This window comes from Euleptes europaea, chromosome 3 (genome assembly GCF_029931775.1).
Source record: "Euleptes europaea isolate rEulEur1 chromosome 3, rEulEur1.hap1, whole genome shotgun sequence".
NCBI lineage: Eukaryota > Metazoa > Chordata > Lepidosauria > Squamata > Sphaerodactylidae > Euleptes > Euleptes europaea.
In genome coordinates, this window is record NC_079314.1 from 60,302,413 (window position 1) to 60,316,592 (window position 14,180).

General features: G+C 46.2%; 1 protein-coding gene across 5 annotated transcripts in view; it reads right to left on the bottom strand.

The window, feature by feature from the left end:
• ST7 (suppression of tumorigenicity 7) overlaps positions 1 to 14,180 on the bottom strand; it is a 102,654-nt gene that overhangs the window by 18,085 nt on the left and 70,389 nt on the right. For 4 of the 5 annotated variants that reach the window (XM_056845774.1, XM_056845771.1, XM_056845770.1 and 1 more), the window contains exons 8-9: positions 13,847 to 13,944; positions 2,491 to 2,605 (exon numbers count right to left, since the gene is read on the bottom strand). The exons of the other annotated variant lie outside the window; for it this stretch is intronic. In XM_056845774.1, the coding sequence (XP_056701752.1) occupies positions 2,491 to 2,605; positions 13,847 to 13,944 (213 nt within the window). The remainder of the gene's footprint in view (positions 1 to 2,490; positions 2,606 to 13,846; positions 13,945 to 14,180) is intronic. 5 annotated transcript variants of the gene reach the window in all.

The window sequence follows — 14,180 nt, forward strand, 5'->3', positions numbered from 1 at the left end:
TCTGCTTTCTGTACTATAGCATAAAAGCAAGCTATTTAACCAATGGTAAACACTGCCACATGCATGATATGATAAGTGCATTTCCTTCTTAAGGTCTCCATTTTCACTGCAGTATTCATGTCACAAGCCAGACGCCGCTCTTGGAGCTAAGTAAATGTCACAAGCCAATTAGCAACTCTGCCAGAACATCCCATTGAGGTTAATAAATAACTTGAACTCACTGCCATTAAAAATTTCTGCTTTAATGGAAAACAATCCATTTTTAAAGTAAGGCCTGAGGGTCAGGGAGGTTTGACTGCAAATCCAGCTATCAGCATCTTTCTTCATAGGAAAAAACCTTTCAGCAGCTCTGACTGGAAAAAACCCACAGATGCATCTCTAACTCAGAATTCAATAGTGTTTAGTCTCAAACTCTAAAATGATGCCTCTCAGAATCAGAATACATCCTGAGATATGTTGCCATTACTGTAGATGTCACCTGATTGCTTGGTGTACATTATAAACAAGAACTGAATGGCTCACCATTTGCTGAAAAAGACACCACTTGCTCAAATCAAAAAACTGGAGATGACATGATAGAAAGAGAGACTAATTCATAGGTCTATGTTCTGATAGTGTAGTGTAGTGGTTAAGAACGGTGGACTATAATCTGTAGAACCAGGTTTGATTCCCTACTCCTCCACATGAAGCCTGCTGTTGACCCAGGGCCAGTCAAAGCTGACTGTATAATGCCCTTACGGCTGGATTGTGACCTAAGTAGGCAGTGATCTATGGTAAATATAGGTCCATATCACTATAGAGATAGTTACATAAAATTCATATCTGAAACCTGTTAAATGATATTGAGATTGCTGTGACTACTGCCTTTGGAGGGAAGGCAGCATGGTATAGCCCAATCTCGTCAGATCTCGGAAGCGAAGTATGTTCAGTACTGGGAAGGGAGACCCCCAGGGAAGACTTTGCAGAAGAAGGCAATGGAAAACCACCTCTTCTTCTCACTTGCCTTGAAAGCCCTTTGGTGGGATCGCCATAAGTCAGCTGTGACTTGATGGCAATTCACACACACACACACACACGCATGTCATTAATGCTGGTGATAAAAGGAAGTAATAAACCAATAGTTAGTCCCTCACACAATGTCTACATAAACAACTATGGTCAGAGGTGGATGCTCTTCTTCTTAAAGTGGTCCCTCATCTTTTTTTGCCAGTTTGTTCCTGCTTCTTTCCATCTCAAAGGCTTGAGTTACATTTTGACCCAATTTTCTACAGCAAGAGTTGTCTCTTTAATGATAATGGCAGTTAACCGTTGTCACCTTTAATTAGAAACAAGTGCTGAGAGGAGAAGGGATTCAGATACAGTTAGACCCCACAGAAGCAGGCCTCTGTGTACTGTTTGCTGGTTCTCCAGGTTAACTGGCTGGCTATTGTATGAAAACAGGATGCTTGACTAGATGAACCCCTGATCTGATCCTGCAGGGCACCTTTTATGCCCTCTAAAGAAGCACAACCCACAGTTTGAGAACCACTGAAAGTTGAAAAAGAGAAGGAAGATATTTCTCATTAAAACTTAAAGCCTGGTTTTGCAAGGATACAATTTGACTGTAGAGGTTTTGCACCCACAGATATAAAACCATTAAGGGTTCATTAAACCCTAAAACGCTAAAATAAAATAGAATAGTGGGAGTAGGCTTGGGAGAAGGAATGTAAAACTATCAATGCTGCACTGCTACAAACACCAAATGACTACATTAGTCACAAAAAATATAATAAGGTGAAGAAACACAGATTAAGCATGGGACAACTCTGCCTCAGCTGCTTTTGAGACCTGCAGCATGAATAACTGAAGGAAAAAAATAGCAAAGTCTTGTACCCACATTAAAGACTAACGAATCTGTTGGGCACAAGCTTTCATGAGCCAGAGCCTATTTTGTCAATTTTGAGAAAGTGAGATCACAAAAGCAAATGCAACACTAATTCATTGGTCTGTAAGCTGTCATAAGACTTTGTCATTTTGCTGGTGGCAGGCTAACACCGCTGTCCCTGTAAGGATCTGAAGGTTAACAGTAAAATGCTAAAAGGGCTAGATGGGGCTGGTTCCAGGTTTTGTGGGGCTCTGGGCAGACAGTTCCCTGGTTCTCACTCCCCTCTCTGCCCACCACCAGGCACTCATGCCCTCCTTCCCTCCCACCCATCTGCATGCCTCCCACCTGCTTGTGTAGGTTTCCCTTGTCTATTCAGAAGCCCTCCCATAGCCCATCTCCAGTTGCCTGCAGTCCTTTCCTCAGTGGTGCAGCAGGGGGCATGGGTACTAGCAAGTGAGTAGGCAGGGGGTGCCAGCATCAGTGGGCCCTCCCAGAAACCCTAGGCCCTGCCAGCTGCCCCACCTGACGGTAGGCTGATGTCGGCCCTGGGGCTAGAACCTCTAATCCTTTCCCCCTTTAAAGTGATATCTCTTTCTCAGTATACATAAAGAGATACTCGCACTTACCATCATATTTTGCTAAAACTGCCTGAACATCTGCATATGCTTGCAACTCCAACAGAGCTTCTAGCAAATTTTCATGGATGTTGAACATGCTGAGAAGAGGGAATTCCTTCATTAACTACAAAAAAAGAAAAAGAAAATGGTCTTAGACTTAGGATGGAATCATGCAAGACTGACATGAAATCAAGGCAAAATGACTGGCCTAATTAAAGAACATTGGCTCCACTGCCTTTGCGCTTGACTGGTGTTCTCTGAAATCTTTAAAAATCCTTCTCTCATGATTCCAGTGGCTCCTAGAACAATCCCTTGGACACAGCAATGGCCCAGGCTTGGATTAATAGGCCAAGCTCAACAAGAAGATGTGAATCAATACACAGCCCTGCCTTCTGCGCACAAATGCTTTTTTTGGGGGGGTCATCCATTTCTGAAATCTAATACCAATGCAGTCACAGTGAGTCTTCCTAGTCCAGAACATCATACAAAGGAAGGATCGTTTCAGGTTCACCTGAAGCAAGGCGTGCCCATGTTTTCTTCCCACAGCAGAAGCATGCTAGGACCAATCTGAGCCTCTGTAGCACCGCAACACCCTCCTCACTGTGACACCCTGAGTGGTTTGTTTAGTTGGCTTGGCCAAAGAACCAGCATAGCACAAAGGATGCTGAAACTGAACCACATGACACACATGGATGCAATTTTGATAACAGGCTCGATAAATAAATAATGGAGATATACTCCATTCACACAGCTCCACTCACAGGTAGATAGTGCTTGCGGTAGTAGGGAGAAGCCATTTCTATCTTTGATTCTAGCCAAGCTATATAGAATCAGTAAGCTGTATGTGGGGGTTTAAGTATTCATAGCAATCTCCAAGCACTGTTCTTTGCTTCCTTAAAAACATAAGACGATTCCTGCTGGATCAGACCAGTGGTCCATCCAGTCCAGCATCCTGTCTCACACAGTAGCCAACCAGTTACTATGGAGGGTCAACAAGAGGGTATACAGGCCAAGGCCTCCAACCCTAGTGAACCCCATCTCATTTTGAGAACTATGTAATAATTTAACATAGAAATGGAAAATGCTCCAAAACAGGCAGTTCCCAAAGTCGAATATAAATCAGCTCAATGTTTTCCTGTGATATTCATCCTCTGCACCTCCCAAAAGAAAAAAATATATATACAATGATAAAGGTTCCAGTTACAGACTTTTCTATATTTACAGTTTTAACGTATATGGTCTCAAAATGGCAATTACATGTTACTCAAATCAAAACTTATTCAGGTTTAGACAAGAGAACACTTAATGACTACATAGCTGGCATTTTTCAAGAGACTGCATATTATCAAGGTTAAATTCGACTTTTTGGTACAAAAAAGCCCCCTTTGAAAGGTCAATGAAATGTTTGTGTTTAATTTGTAAATTCATTTCTGTATTACTTTGTCCAGCAATTATTTGAAATTAATTAAGGACTGGTTTAAAGCTGAATATGCATGGTTGCAGAGCGGTTAGTGAAGCCATACTGTAGCATGTTCCCACCTGAAAGGACCCAGGCTCTGGAAAGTGGCCCACTGAAATTAGGCTGCCCCTTCTGAAGTGGCTGAGTGGCAAGCGAACATGGGAACTTCTCACACAACAGCTCACAGGTGGGACTCAGGGGAAAGGCAACAGTCTATCTAAAGAATGAAAAGCCTGTCTGAAATATATCTGCTTTGGGTCAGCACATTTCTGACATGCTGTCATAACTGTCCCATTTGAAAGTTCTTCAAAGCAGGAACACTCTACTCAGTGACCTGAGCAGGGCCAGCATCTGCCACCCCAAGGAAGGGCAACTGCTGGGGCCCAGGGCGTCTGGTGAGGCCACTGCCACCTCCCACCTACATGCCCTTCCCCTGTTGCCTGCTCGCATGCCCTCCCACCACCCATGCTCTCAGCGGCACACACTGCCCAGCATCATTGGGTGAAGGGCATGCAAGTGGCACAAGCAGCGGGAATCATGGGTGGGCTGGCAAGCAAGTGAGCTGAGGTGGGAGTACAAATGGGGGCATGTTTGGGGGAGGGGTGCATGGATGGGCCAGAAGAGAAATGCAAATGGAAGATGCAGAAGTAGGAAGGGGAGGGGGTTCAGGCATGGTCTTCCCAGACCTCTCCAAAATGTGGAACCAGCCCTGGACCTGAGGTAACCTGAAATGTCCTACTTTCTGTCCTACTTATCATAAGCATACGAAACATATCAACTGTGACTGGATACCTGTCACTTTCAGCCACCAATACAGCCCCTCATCTATAAGGCCAGTTGGTTTCCCTGGCAACTGCAGAAGTGTGGCCTACATATATGTAAGATTTTTTAAAAAACAAAACAAAACCCTGCACACTCTTCTTTACACCTTCCATTCCTCAGATGCTGATCTATTTGATCAAAGCCCTCAGCAGTACTAAGATCAAAGCAGCACCTGTCATTACATTGTTGTTAAATTAACATAACTCCTTACAGAGACCATACTGTGAGTAAATGAACAAAAAACCAAAATATGGAGAGAGGAGAGCAGAAAAAAAAGAGTTTCTATAAAAAATAGAGACTCCTATCTTTACAGAAAAATATTGGGAGTGGGTGATTCCAGGCCTCTTGGATCCTCACTCTCCTCTGACTGATAAGAGTACATTAGTGCTGAAAGCACTATGGTGAGGTTCCACTGAGGGTATTGCTGGAGGGATGGTTGGATACAAATTAAACAACTCATTTAGAAATATTCTGGAAATTTAGACAGAAAATGTGGAACTACCTTGGACTGAGTCATGAAAAGTGGAGACAGCAGATAGATGAACTTTTATTGAGGTGACAGCCAAAACACTATCTTTAAAGTCCAAAAGGTAAACAAATACATCATTTAATGGGCAAGACAGATCGCACCCCATGAGGAGATGCCCAGATTTGCCCAAAACTGACCATTTCAAGGTGTATGACTTCCTGGTAGAAATTATGCATGGTATGGAGAGGTATGGACAGGGAGAAGCTTTCCTCCCTCTCTCATAATACTAGAACACGGGGTCATCTGGTGAAGCTGGAGGGTGAAAGATTCAAAACTGATAAAAGGAAGTATTTCTTCACACAACACATAGTTAAATTGTGGGACTCCCTGCCCCAGGTTGTGGTGATGGCTGCCAACTTGGAAGACTTTAAGAGGGAAGTGGACATATTCACGGAGGAGAGGGCTATTCATGGCTACTAGTAAAAATGGATACTAGTCACGATGCATACTTATTTTCTCCAGGATCAGAGCAGCATGTCTATTATATTAGGTGCTATGAAACACAGGCAGGATGCTTGGGCTTCCTAGAGGCACCTGGTTGGCCACTGTGTGAGCAGACAGCTGGACTTGATGGCCCTTGGTCTGACGCAGCAGGGCTTTCCCAATGTTCTTATGATGCCTGGAGGATAAAAGGACTTGGACAACCCTATCAGACCAGTCTAGCAGCTGTCCACCAGCCATTTAGTCAAGTGCAGGGATTGTACATCATGATGGCGGAAGGGCCCTATATGAAGGAGAGCCTTTGCTTCTGGCAAGGGGAGGTGCATGTCCTTAGAGAGGGGCTTCAGAGTTGGGAGCCACACTCATCTTGGCCTAAAGGAGCAATTAGAATGTAGTGGGAGTTGTCTGTTCGTAGCTTGGCAAGATCCTGCCCAAGATGGGAATGGGTGGAAAGGCATAGAAAAGGGTCCCTTGCCACTTCAGTTGAAAAGCATCCCCCCCATGAATCTGCATTGGTTCTGGCTAGAGAACAGAACTGGGTACGTTCGGAGTTCTGACAAGAAACTAAGAGGTCCCTTGGGGTTGGCCCCAATGGTAAAAAATAGGGAATAAAGGTCTGAAAGGCACCATTCGTGAACGGAGGCGGTGTCTCTGCTGAGGTCATCCGCTGTCAAATTCTCTAGGCCAATGATGTGTTATGGCCTCTAAAGACACATCGTGCTGGACAGCCCAGTGCCACAGGCAGGAAGAGGTTTTCCCTTTCAGGGCTCTACATGCCCCAGAGATCTCCAACAATGAGTGTTTTGGCCTGGTGTGGGGCACCAAGGAGAGCTTAGCTATCTGGCTGGTGTACCGGCCACCCAATGCACCAGTGGATACCCTGTTGAACCTACTTAAGGCGGTTGTGGGGTGGGCCTTGGAGTTTCCCAGGCTTATAGTTCTGGAGCACTTCAACGTCCATGCTGACTCTGCCTCATCTTCTCAGGCTTCTGACCTGGTGTCATCCATGGCAGCACTGGGGCTCTCCCAGCTTGTATTGGGCCCCATGCACCAAGCAAGCCACATGCTGGATTTGACCTTAGGATCAGGAATAGACATGGGTCTGATAGCTAATGAAAATGTGCCACGGTCAGACCACTGTGCCCTGAAAGCCCGGATTGACTTTGCACCCCCTCTCCGTTTGGGAGACGAGCTGATTTATGCTTGCCCACAGAGGCTCATGGATCTGACCGGGTTCCAGCATGCTCTGCAGGATCCGATCCCCCCTGGTGGTTCCTTAGATGAGCTAGTGGAGAACTGGCATAGCTGTTTCTCTGAAGCCATTGACAAAATCGATCCCCGACGCCCTCTCCGCTCTCATCTTTGCTGACCTCCATGGTACACAGTGGAGCTTTGGATTAAGAAACAAGAGCTTAGACGGCAGAGCGAGTTTGGTGGTGAACTCATGATGAACCTGCAAGCACATCTTATAGGATGCTTATAAAAGCCTAAGAGGGCACTGAACCCGACAAGAAAATGTGGGCCCTCTGCCCCAGTTCTGACCCCTTGTTAGGTGTCTAATCTTTAGTTGGAGCTCCAGAAGTCTTCTCTCGGAGAAATGCCTTTAGTCTGGAGGCTCTCTCTTGTTGGGCTTTGGGTATGAATTGCTTACATATGGAGCCAGCACTGACATTATGAGACTTGCCAAGGCACTGAAAGCAGTGGTCGTGGTCATCTGACTGCGCCATTTTAAGCCCACATTTCAAACTTCAAATTTCTTGAAGAAAGCCATATTCGGTGACACAATTAAGTCCATACCACCACCTTATTTTGTTGTTTGTTTAGGAACTATCAAGAAGTTGGTAGGGCTTCTTTCAGGAGTCTGAACTGAGGGATACGAAGAACAAACAATGACAAATAACTCTCTCTTTTTTAAAGAGAGGCTCCAACCGAAGGAAAAAAGAAGATATACTGATCAGGATTGAAGAGTTCTGAGGTAAGTTGCAGAACTCAAGAGAGAAGTGTCTGGTCTCCACAGCAGTGAAGAGAGTACTGAAGGAAGGAGTGCTCTCCCCACCTCCATCACATGCCAATTTGGCTGGGAAAAACTCTGGCACACGTCAGAGGGGAGTGGGAGTGCTCTAAAAGTTCTAAGGAGGCCTAGAAACTGATCTCCGTGGCCGGCCTGCGCAAGCACAGTCCCAGGTGGGACTGCACAGAAACCATGAAGATGACCTTTTAATCTCCCACTGGGATGAAACGGTAAAGCACTGTTTCTTTCACTCATCAGATCCTTCCTGCTAAACTTCAGACAAGTAAAAGGAAGGATCGCCACTGTACAGGTGCAGAAAGCAAATTAGCATGCCAGAGAAGGCACAGATGATAAATAGAATGGTACCTGGCACCATGCATAGCAGGAACACAATGTTGTTTCTGTGCCAAGCATGCAGTGACCAGGTGACAACAGAGCTATTTGCCAGCCACCATCCAGCTCTTCTGCCCATTCTGTTAGCTTAAAGGTGAATTTTGTAATCCTTTTAATCCAAAAATGCAGCTTTTGCATTTGCATGGGGTTGAATGCTGTGGTGCTTTTTAAGGAAGGGGAGAAGGTGCCTTTCCTTACTATGAAACTCTTTTAGATGTACTGACTCACTAAGAAGATATCATTAAAAAAAGAGAGGAAAAAAGAGGGGAAAGGATGGTTGGATTAAAAAAGAGGGTGGAAAGGAGGCAAAAAAAAAAAACCAAGGAAAAGGCACACAATAACACAGCCGACAGACTTTCAGACAAAAAGCAATGCAGTTTATCTAACTCAGCTAAGTACACATTACCTAGGCCCGTGTTGGCGAACCTATGGCACGCGTGCCATTTCCGGCACGCGTCGCCCTCTCTGCTGGCACGCACGGCTCAGCTGGGCGGCGGGGCCCCTGCCCTCCCAGCCGCCAGCTTTGAACTGCTCTGCGCTGCCTGCAGGCAGCGCGGAGCAGTTCAAAGGCCCCGCCCCCTTCCCTGGACTCTCCGCCGCCCAGCCTTTCCCCTCTCCCCCCCCCTCCCCGGCCGAAAACCCCTTTGCAGAGTGCAGAGGCAGCTGCCGCCCTCCAGCCCCCTTCTCCCTCTCCCTCCCCCGGCCAAAAAACCGTTTGCGGGCGCACGAGGCAGCTGTCCCCCTCCAGCCCCCTTCTCCCTTTCCCTCCCCTCCTCCCCAGCCAAAAACAGCTTTGCAGAGCGCAGAGGCGGCTGCCGCCCTCCAGCCCCCTTCTCCCTCTCCCCCTCCCTGGCCAAAAACCCCTTTGCAGGGCACACGAGGTGGCTGCCATCTTCCGGCCTCCCTCTCCCTCCCCCAGCCAAAAACCCTTTTGCAGGGCACACGAGGCGGCGGCTGTCTTCCAGCCCCCTTCTCTCCCTCCCCCCCTCCCTGGCCAAAAACCCCTTTGCAGGGCGCACGAGGCGGCTGCCGCCCTCCAGCCCCCTTCTCCCTCTCCCTCCCCTCCTCCCCGGCCAAAAAACCCTTTGCAGGGCGCACGAGGCGGCTGTCGTCCTCCAGCCCCCTTCTCCCTCTCCCTCCCCCTTCCCTCCTCCCCGGCCAAAAAACCGTTTGCAGGGCGCACGAGGCGGCTGTCGTCCTCCAGCCCCCTTCTCCCTCCCCAGCCAAAAACCCTTTGCAGGGCACACGAGGCGGCTGTCGTCCTCCAGCCCCCTTCTCCCTCTCCCTCCTCAGCCAAAACCCCTTTGCAGGGCGCACGAGGCGGCTGTCGTCCTCCAGCCCCCTTCTCCCTCTCCCCTTCCCGGCCAAAAAACCCTTTGCAGGGCGCACGAGGCGGCTGCCGCCTCGCGAGCCGGCCCTCCAGCCCCCTTCCCTTTCTCCCTCGGTGCCTTCCATGGGCAAAAACCCTTTTCCTGGGTCGCAAGGCAGCTGCCCTGCAGCCCCCTTTCCCCTCTCCCTTCAAAACCCCTTTCCTGGGCGCGCAAGGTGGCAGCGCGCCGGCCCAGAAGCCTCATTCTCCCCCCCCCTGCCAGAAGCCCCTTTCCTCAGCTTGCGAGGCTGCAGCTGCCTCTCATGCTGGCCCAGAAGCCCCCTTCCCCACCAAAACCCCCTTTCCTTGGCGCACGAGGTGGCTGCCGCCCTACTCACCAGCCCAGAAGCCCCCTTCCTTCCCTGGCCAGAAAGCTCTTCCTTCCTTTCTTCCTTTCCTTTTCCTCCCTCCGTCCCTCCCTGAAAACTTTCCTGATTCCAGCAAATGCCTGCTAGGTCTCTCCAGGACTTCCTCAAGAATGGAGAATACAGCCCTCCCACAACTGGTAGACTGCCTCTGAATGTGAAGGTACCACTATGGATGTCTGGTTCCCATCTATATTAGGTCTAATGCAGTTTTTGTTCTAATGCAGTTTTTGCAGGCAGCGTGGAGCAGTTCAAAGGCCCTGCCCCCTTCCCTGGACTCCCCGCTGCCCAGCAGGTAGTCCAGGGAAGTTGTTTTTTCTAAGCTAAAACCTCAGTATTCAGGTTAAATTGCCGTGTTGGCACTTTGCAATAAATAAGTGGGTTTGGGGTTGCAGTTTGGGCACTCGGTCTCTAAAAGGTTCGCCATCACTGACCTAGGCAGTAGTACCGTATGTTCCTCAGAGCAGCATTCCTTGCAGTAACAAAAGGTTGGAGGCATTTTAATCCCTACCCAACCTCCTGTGAACCCCGTTTCCACTGAAGACAAGGGAAAATCCCAAATGCCCAGATCATTATGGTCAGTGGAATTGGACCTAAGCCAGCCTCCTCTCTAAGAGTGACAAGCTGATTTCACCAATCCTATGCAAAACTCAATCTCTTATATTACAGGCTATTGTTACCAATCATAAAATTAGTAAATGATAGTCCCACCCCTCAAGCATCTGGTAATGGCCCTGAAGTTTCATGACAAATAGGCCAAAACCAGATTGTCCTTTGTACAAAAAGATTAAGTCTGGAAGGATGGCCCAATGTGGAATGGAAATGAATGGGTTATTATTATGTAAACTCCAGGTGTCTGCGATCCCAGATGCTGGGGTGGGGGGAGTGGGGAGTATAGCATTTGCTTCTATTCATCCCCTCAAGTCTGTGATCCAATAATTAACAAGCAGCACCAGAGAACTGAACAGCTTGGTCAAAAGGTGCCACCTCATATAAAATCCTTTTGGTAGTGATGGTTGAAACTGCCATGAAGTTATGACAACCTTGATAACCTATGACAACCCTATAGGGTTTTCAAGGCGAGATACAAATAAAGTTGGTTTGGCATTTCCTGCCTCTGCATAGCAACCCTGGACTTCCTTGGTGATCTTCCATCCAAGTACTAACCAGGGCTGACCCTCCTTAACTTCTGAGAACTTTTTTTCCATCTTCACTTACATAAAAGCAATATTTTTGGGGGAACATGGATTTTGCATAAGGTATACCATGGATCATATTCAGTTAGGAGAGTGGCAAAGTCTGACAAGGAGGGAGAGGTTGCTAAATATATACTTTTGTATCCATAAACCAACTGCATCTTAAAATAATAACTTCAGTACTGATCATAAAAAATCAAGAAGGAATATACATATGTGTGTCAGTTCTGTGTTCCAAAAAATGCCACTTAAATGAACACTATGCCTTGGGCATAAACATCCTTGCATCCTACATTGTTGGTCTTGTTGCCTTTAACAATTTGCTTGCATTGTTTGGTTTCTTTCCCCTGGTCTACAATCCCTGCTCAGCTGCAATTTTTTTGTCTTACTAGAAGTCTTTGCTGTTAGATTCAAATGTTACCATATCTTGTAATGATCTTACTGATTCACTGAAAAGTTGTTTATCATACTTGTAACCCATCTTTGGTCCCAGTGAGAAAGGCGGACTATAAATGAAATTAGTAATAATAATCCATCAGATAATTTTAAATTATTGGTATATAAACTGTGAGAAACTGCACGGTGATATGGGGGAGGGGGAGAATTAGAAATCCCAGCCTCTTTAAAATCTCCCTCTCCAGAAGCCTGTAAACTCTCAGGGACTTAAGTAGGTTTATTTATTTAGGATATTTCTATGCTGCCTCTTCAGAGTTCTGCCCATTGTGGCTTACAGTTAGAAATATCAAGAGCCATTAAAGATAAGTCACTGGACAAAAGCAGCATAAAACTGTCAAAAAAGAAGCAAAAAAAAAAAGCTGATAACATTAATTAAAAGCCTGAGTAAAAAGCTATGTTTTTGGCCTGGCACCTAAAAGAAAGTAAAGTAGGTGCCAGGTGAGTAGGGTTGCCAACCTACAGGTGATGGCTGGAAATCTCTCGCTATTACAACTGATCTCCAGGCGACAGAGTTCAGTGGATAAAATGGCTGTTCGGCAATTGGACTCTATGGCATTGAAGGCCCTCCCCTCTACAAACCCTGCCCTCCTCAGGTTCCACTCCCAAAATCTCCACGAATTTTCCAACCAGGAGCTGGCAACCCTACAGAGGCCCCCTCAAGAGGGAGAGAATTCTAGAGGCAAGGTGCCACCACAGAAAATGCCTTGCCTGTAGTCACTACTGGACATACCTCTGAACGCAGAGGCACAGAAAGCAGGTCCAGAAAGGCAGATCTGCCCCTTCTCTTTAACTGACACTTGGCTGCTCTCAGCATACCACCTCTTCCTAGGCATTTTGAGTCAAAATCAGGCCATTTCCCCTCTCTTCTGCTTGTTACAAAATCATATTTTTCTGTATATCGAGGGAATCCCAAGTACCCATCTTGCTTATGTGTATCTCTATCATGCGGCTTTCATCATCTACACTGGGGTCAGCCTCTTAATTTTCTCCCCTCCCCCTTCTTACAAACAAACTCATAGCCTCCACCCTGTCTCCTGAACCCCTATAAAAATAGCCATCAGTCATACAGAATCCATCTAGCGATCCATCTTCCCATATATTTATGTATGTCTGTTGTACAAAAATGAAAAGACAAAGAAGAAAACTTTACTTGGCTTTGTCGCCATTCAGAACTGGCCCAGCTGGCTGCACTGGAATTCCCTTGTGTAGAAAAATCAATCCTTCACAAGGGCATACCCACACCATTAATGGTCTACTGCACTTAATAAGGACTTTGAGGGTGGTCTAACGCCCAACAGTTCTCCACAAAAACTGAAAAAATTCCTTATGATGGCAGTGGCCTAGAAAATTGAAAATAATGGTCAAATGGGACTAACCAATTCCTTTTTTATATACTGGTACCCGTCCGAGGTATCATATTTTCTTTTGGTACTCTACACACATTCATAACTTGTTTTATAAAGAAGTATGGCAGACAGAATTAGATTGCAAGATCCACTTGAAGACAGCTGAGATTAATCTGGAAACTGAGGAGACAAGCTCAGTAACAGAGGCCAAAGCCTCAGCAGGCTAACTGAAGAGGATTGGTCAATTGGAAATGACCTGTGGGCATCCCCTCCCACCCCCAATTGAGGAACTACATGCTATTTATAACACTGAGTTCCTTTACTTTATATTCCTCTACAATTTTTGTAGCATCCAACACATCTTGTCTTCTTTCAAAATCATAAAATAACTGCATTAGTTTTCTCATTCTCAGTGTCCTTTGCTTTGAGGGAAGCACATCTCATTAGACTGTGAGAACATTTTAAAATAAATATATCCCTGGATGTTAATCATACCTATTGTAACATCAGGGGTGATCTTTGGGCTAGCATTTTTTCTCCCTGAGCTTCCCTCACTCCCCTCACTGCACATCAAAGTCATCATCTACACCAGGCAATCCTGAAGCTATTTAAAAACCGGATCTCCCTTATTCTGGACACTGAGCCCATCAGAGAGAGTGGCTGGATTTTATAACCTGTACAAGACAGCTCCCTTTTGTCAAATAGCCAGTGGGAAATCCCAGTTCCGATGGTACTTCCTCACTGGACTGATGGAGCAGAGGTGGAATAAACACATGAGCCCAAAGACCTTTCTCAATTTCCCTATGTATAAAGATGAGGGAGGGGGGGTCTGAAAAGACCCATAAAAGAAGCTAGTTAAAACAGTGGTGATATTACCGTTGTTACACATAAGTCTGCTGGGCAAAATGCTCTCTAATCCTTGCTATGCTTTTGTCTTGGCACAGCAACAGGCAAAGATTAACACAAATCCAAACTCACATCTCTCATCATTTTCACAGCTTCCCTGGTCCTCCCCAGCTTTCTTGCACACATAGCCAGCCTCCTTTTAATGTAGACTAATACATTAGTGTCCCGTCCTGGGGAGAGAGAGAGAAAGAGAAGGAGAGGGAAAGAAGGAGAGGGGAAAAGGTTTTAGGAGGTTGAGTGTTTGCAGAAATAGACAGAACAAAAGGTCCAATTTAATATCTCCAAAGAGCATACACCTTTTCCTTTAAAATCTTAGCGTTGAACATCAAAGACATTAGAGAGAATATAATTTTTTAAAAGACTGACTTCTGTTGTTAGTTCCAAAGATCTAAAGCTGGAGTCCATC